We start from the raw sequence: 6,639 nt of genomic DNA, 5'->3' as shown, positions 1-6,639 counted from the left end.
GCGCGCAACGAATGAGCCGCTTCGCGTCTCTGAGGCCATTGGGTGCTCTCTGCCTCTGCCCGGCTCTCTGCTCCGCCCTCGCTCAGCTGCGCGTCGGCGTCGCTGGGGCCCCGTCCAGAGCTGCGTCACTACGAAGTGAACTTTTTTGGCAACCCGGTTTGAGCCGAATTTGTTGGGGCCATAATGCGAGCCCATAAGGCCTGCAGGGAAGACAGAGGATTGGAGGGCAGAAGGTGGGGGGGGGGGGGGGGGTAGCAGGGTGTCAGCGTGGGCATCTTGTTAATGTGACAGGTTTCGCCTTTGTTGCAGTCCAAAATGAATGCCTCCAATTGATCTCCACCTCCGCCGAATGACACTTGTTGCTCGCTTTTTGGCTATTTTTAATTTTTTTAAAATTTCTTCTTACAAAATGACACTTGACGCGTGTCCACGGGATTCTGGCTGGCAGTCGTTTAGATAAATGTTTCCGCTACTGAAATTTATTTGAAACAATTTGAACAGACCCCGAGAAAACCGGCATAAATTACACAAAGGAAATGGGCGTGTCAGGTGGGCAACAGCTAAATTAAAACGCCGACGCATGGCAAAGCGTCTGACAGATCGCACCAGATCGGGTCAGATCCGATCAGACCGAATGTAGGGGCCCACGCTGAAGCAATTACGAGTATGGTTAATTGTTTGGGGAACAAATGTACACGACAATCGAAGAAAAAGGCAACAAATTGATCAAGAATCGAGAGAATTGAGATAAATTCTTAATAGACTGATGAGTATACAAAATGTACTATACTTATATTTTGCTAACACTTTACACAGAACAATCACTTTAATAAAATAGCTTTTTGAGGAAAAAATGCCTCCAGTTGGTAGGATTACATCGTAGACAGAATCAACTTTGTTGACGACACTTTTTGTACCCTCGATTACAGCTCTAATTGCAGGTCTATATAAATATTGCTTGGATAAAACGGAGTTCTAGGTGGTTCTAAAAACAGTAGCACTGCAGATGAAATGCTTGCATGGGTGGGAGCAGTAGGAAGAGTAGCCATTGGCTGATGCCTACTTCTGGCTGGGCGTGTAGTACATGGAGTGCAGGAAGAGGCGGGTCACCTCGCCAATTACCGAGCGGTCGGGTATGCTCTGGGCCATGCCGTACAGGGCCATCTTTCCGACCACGGGCTGGCCAGGATCCTTCATGATCTCCGCCGTGCAGCTGCGAACGTCGGCAATGAATTTGTCTGCCACTCCGGCCTGGGTGTGCATGTCCGTGACGCAGATGTGGATACTGGTAGACAGAATACCAAATGTTAAGCATGGTTTACTATGGTTTTAATAGATCTATCATACCCAGAGGGGAACTGCAGGGCATTCAGGTTCCAGCCGAGCTTGCATAACGAGTCCGACAGTCGGAAGATATCAAACACATTCGATCCGAGGGCAATGACGGAAGTGGCTGGCTTGCCAAACACAAACAGGCCATCGATGTCGCGAACTCTGTGCAGAATCAATAAGGTTAGCAGTAGTCCAAGAGCATTCGTACCCAGTCTTACCCCCTCTCAATGTAGCGAGCCGTGTCCACAATGCGCTTGGTAGCCTCCAAATAGCCATCGTAGCCGAAGCTCATCATGGTGGCCCAGCAGGCGGCGATGATACCTCCGGCACGGGAACCATTTACGGTGGGTGAGCCGTAGACGCCGCCAGGCCAGTCGGTGGTCACTGTGAACTGGTGATCCTTGAACTTCTTCTCAGAGTACAGGATCACCGACGATCCCTTTGGAGCAAATCCGTATTTGTGCGTGTCGGCAGAGATGCTGGTTACGCCCTTAACGTCAAAGTCAAAGGGACGCAGCTTGTAGCCGGCATTGCGGACCAGTGCCACCACAAAGCTTCCCAGGCAGGCGTCCACGTGGACGGGAATGTCGTACTTTAGGCCCAGAGCGGCGATGGCTTCGATGTCGTCGATAGTGCCGTAGGGGAAATTGGGAGCAGAGCCAACCAGCTGGAGCGGCATAAGGGTAGAATTAGTGGGGATAAATTGGGGAAACATGGGTCAATCCTCACCAGAATGGTGCTCCTATTGATGGCACGCTTGAACTTCTTCATGTCGACCTCGAAGGTCTCCGGATCGACGTCCACAGATCTCACATGGATGTTGAAGTATTGGCCACCCTTGTCGAAGGCCGCATGCGCGGTGCGTGGCACGACTATGTTCGGCCTGGTGATTCCCTTGTACTCGCGAGCGTAGTCCCGGTATGCCTTCATGGCCATCAAAATGGACTCGGTGCCGCCGGTTGTCATGGTGCCGCAGCTGTCGTTGCTTCCATGGAACAGATTGCAGGCCATACGCACCACCTCGGCCTCCATTTTGCAGACGCCCGGGAAGAGGTCCGCATGGAGGGGATTCGTGTACGACGCCTTGCCATACACCTCCGTCACGAGCTGCACCAGCTCCGGGTTGTAGCCGTACACGGCACCGGAGACGCGACCGTCGCGCCATTCGTAGTGACCTGTCTTTAGATGGTCGTCCACCAGCTTCAGGACTACCTCCTTGCTCAGACCCTTCTCGGGCAGCGTCACCGTGTATGTGAGGTGTGCGTTGCTCTCCTTGATCGCCGATTCGAAGTCATTGTTGGCCTTGGTAAGCTCCGCCTCCACCTGTCGCCGAACTGCGGGTATTTTCTTGGCGAACCTGAAGAACTGCCGCCTGCCACGCGTGTAGAGACCTGCAACAAACAAAGCGATGGAGGAATGATCGCCTGATCAACTAATTTCAATATTCCCCTATCGAATAACCTAATGCATGCTTATCTAAAGGCGTATCGAACCATGAAATAAAGTGATGAATCATTTTATAATGAGAATGTGTCGATCGGTAGTCGCTGAAACACGATAGCATATCGTGGAAGCCAGACAGGTCTTGTGCGAAGTTGCCGAACGGAAAGGAACTTTTACCAAGAATTCGGGTTCCAACTGGTTGCTTTAGAAAACCGATTGTAATTCCAATTTTGGAATTCGTAGAACGTTTTCCATTTAGGGGATTAGTCATAAGAAATCTCTTGTGCTTCCGAACAGGTGCCACCTGACTGATTAAGGAGTTACAAGGGGGAGCCCATTGGAAAACTAAATTCCAACTAGCGGATTAGCGGATATTCGTATCGAAGGCAGAAGCTATGCCGTTTGGCTATATATAAATTGTTGTGTATATATAAATTTTGTTTCTAATCTATTGTAATCTGTTCCCAGATTAAACGCAAAAGTTCAGTAAGGGCACACAACGGGTGCATGGCACTCGAACTCCATTATATAAGGCACAAAGTACATAGTACATGGGTATACATAAGTACCGATTTCGATTTCTTGAGTCAAACTACAAAAATGGGCCGGCTAGGCTGGGTATTTACTTGGTGGGTTGCGTAGGAAAGTGCAAGCCGTGGCAGATAAGATTGTTTGATGGATTATAATTTATGACGCCGCCGACAACGGCGTGAAAGGAATCGACATACACTAGGTGGCCTGACTTTTGCCTACGAGTGCCTACGAGTGCCTACTTGTAGATAGTGATGTATTTTGAGGAGACCTCTCTCTCAGTTGAAACTCACTTTCATCCTGACAGACAAACGTCCAGAGCCAGACACCGCCGAGCACTGTGGTGGCGGTGATGGTGGCCACCTGCCAGGGCTCCCGGGCACCGAAGGCGCGATTGATGCCCTCGGTGACGGGCTTTAAGCAATCGTTGCCGGAAAACGGGCGCATCTTTCCGCTGCTGAAATAAGAATCGGTTATGGATTTTGCGTTCCGGAGAGTATCAAGAGCCAAACACAGCCGCACGCGCACGCCTCTAGCAAATAACTGATTCGAAGCGTGAATGTGGGCTACAAAGTGGTCGACTAAACGCTGATAAAGGTCTGGGCATGTAGTATCTCTCGAATTTAGTTGATACGATACGCCACTATGCTATATTATTGCACCAGCTGATGCAGGCACGCAATGAAAACAAAGGCTCGGCTAAGTGTTTGATGAGGCGGCTGGTGCGTTGTCGGTTACTCACCTCTGTAATCTGTAATCAGGCTTGTTAAAATGCAATTAACTTTATCGTTGTTTTCGCAACAAAGGTTTACAATTGAAAAAAAAGGAAATCAACTGTGTAAACAAATGGATTTTCCTTTTGCCCGCGCGTTCACAGCTGTTCACCAGAAAAAATCGTTTGAGAGAAAACTTACACCGTTACTACACATTTACTACTCACTTTCCACATAATGGAAGAAAAAAGAGGGTATGGACAACAGCTAGAACGGCCTAGAAAATCCAACGGATTCAAGGTAAATTCCACCCCATTGGCCCAATATATCTTGAAGAAACAAAGCCGATTGTGCTCATACGAACGAACCTACGAACCTTGCAATTGGCATTTGCTGTTTTTGCCTGTTGTCCATACCCTTTTTTATAGACCATTCAAAATTACGGCTAATTTTTTCGTTGCAGAAGAGCTGCAGTGTGACCGTCTGACCCACAGAAATACTGCAAACATACCAATGAAAAAAATGAACTTAGCACCCGTGAGCCTCATTTATTTCAATTGGATAACAATTTGAGCTAAACCGCTGAAAATATTACCAATAATAATACAAATAATTACTCTTGTGGGTCCACCCCATCCTTAATTTTTTCATATAAAAATACCACGATATCTTTCACCTAAAATGCGCTCAAGTTCTTGAATGTTCATCATGATCGTGGAGAGTATTTTAATTCCCACTGATCGACAATGGGCTAGTTGGAAATCATATTCCTCGATTTTTATATTCGGTTTAAAATTACTAGGTACTAGGACCCCTCAGCCCCAAAGACATACTTTCGCGAACGTGAAAACCGGAGCTATGTTTGTCATATTCTGTAAATGAAATCAAATTCAAACGAGAAATTTTGCGCCAACAGCGCCTATTTCGATAGCAAAAGCTAGTCCCATATCGATATATAACCTCCCAAATATAATTTAACACAATACTAACGGCTCATACCAACCAGCTTTTTTTGGCCATTTCAATTTGCTTTTGTAGCATTAAGATTTTGTACGAGAACAATTTGAATGTGGAAAATTGAAACTTTTAATGATGCCTGTTGCTGCGTGCCTCTATACTTCAAGAGTTCGAAGGACGCTAGTGATTAGCAGCAGATCCTGAGTGGCCAGTGCGCAAATATAACCCCTAGCGTTTTATACGCAATAATCAGTGGCGCGTGCAGGTGAAACTAGTAACGTCTCAGGGTCAGGATTAGCGATACACAGGATGAGCTCGCTCATTGCATTGGCCATGGAAAATATACGGGTATAATCAGGTACAGACAAGGCCAGCAACAGCAACTGGCCATTTTAGGGAACTCTTAAACAAACTTTCATTCAGCATTTATTAAGTCAACGAACGCGACTCAGGCAAGCTACTCCTAGCTGTGTGGTGATATGTCCCGTTAGCTTTCGGTTACACACACACACACACACACACACACGTATACGCTTATTCGCGGCCCGTTTTACAAGATGGCAGCGAGGGCTTCCTGTAACTTAGCTTGGCGCAGCTTTAAACGAAGTAAACGACTCAATTTGATTTCGTTGGGCCTTCGTAAGGATAATTTTAATGTAAGCTTAATCTGCACCCCCGCCCCCTTAATGGTTTTTTCCGGAAAATTGCTGCATGTAGGCCATCCAGTAAGAAGATCCCTTGCTGGAGCGTATCAATTAGTCCAGCCAGCACTGCCGGGCTGCCTTTCCACAGATATATGTATTTGCAAAGCGTGTGGCCTCGTACCGTTAGGGGCTATTGCCCGCTGGGGAAAGGGGGATGGGTGGCCTTGAGCAGGAGCATCGGTTGCACCATCGATGGCGCCTGCAGTGCCATGAAGTCTAATCTACTAAAAGCTTCTTTATTCCCCATCTATTTGTGGAGCTTTCCCCACTGTGCATCGTTATCATTGGTAACTGTTGCTTTGGTAAGCGTTAGCTTCTTCGAGGTATGCCGAAACGTGGGACATCGTTTAGATGCTAGAAAAGCTACTCGTAAATATAATTTAATAGACAACAATTGATTAGGCCGCAATTATCGTAAATTACCATCGAATGATCAAAGCCACTGATGCCGCTGGCTTTCATTGATTATATGCTAAATCGGGTGTGAGTACACGGAATTCAATTAAGTAAATCTGTACATATTTTATGCCTAAATTCTGGATTTTGTCTATATTTTACTACAAAAATCAATTAAATTTATTCCCATCTTTAAAGTACTTCAATAATAACCGTTAATTACTGTTAACGGCAAAAACATATCAATGGAGCTTAATTGACCGCCAAAGAAGGTGGCTCTCTCGTGTGCTCTCTTCCTGGGAACAACACACACCCACACACGCCCAAGCACACTCACACATAGAAAAACGAGGGGGACGTTGTGAGTTGCTGCGGCGACCGCAACTCTACATTTATACCCGATACTAAGTCAGTATGGCTCTCCTCTGGCAGACGCCGCTAACATTAAACGACAAGAATATATATACTTTATGGGGTCGGAAACGATTCCTTCTGGACGTTACTTACACACATCCATTTTCACCACAAATCCAATATACCCTTATACTCATTTTGTGTATCGG

The 6,639-nt window shown here is 46.7% G+C and overlaps 1 protein-coding gene across 1 annotated transcript; it reads right to left on the bottom strand.

Annotated features, from left to right (window-relative positions):
• Positions 1-764: 764 nt before the first annotated feature.
• Positions 765-4,172, bottom strand: LOC117185927 (sphingosine-1-phosphate lyase). The gene is made up of 6 exons (XM_033390542.1): positions 4,049-4,172; positions 3,600-3,763; positions 2,062-2,723; positions 1,551-1,999; positions 1,348-1,494; positions 765-1,285 (listed from the first exon to the last, which is right to left on the bottom strand). The coding sequence occupies exons 2-6, from the start codon at positions 3,751-3,753 to the stop codon at positions 1,060-1,062; spliced, it is 1,638 nt and encodes a 545-aa protein (XP_033246433.1). The 5' UTR covers positions 3,754-3,763; positions 4,049-4,172; the 3' UTR covers positions 765-1,059.
• Between the last annotated feature and the right edge of the window lie 2,467 nt (positions 4,173-6,639).

The sequence above is a fragment of the Drosophila miranda genome, chromosome 3 (assembly GCF_003369915.1).
Source record: "Drosophila miranda strain MSH22 chromosome 3, D.miranda_PacBio2.1, whole genome shotgun sequence".
In the NCBI taxonomy this organism is placed as follows: Eukaryota; Metazoa; Arthropoda; class Insecta; order Diptera; family Drosophilidae; genus Drosophila; species Drosophila miranda.
This window is presented reverse-complemented; position numbering and strand designations above follow the sequence as displayed.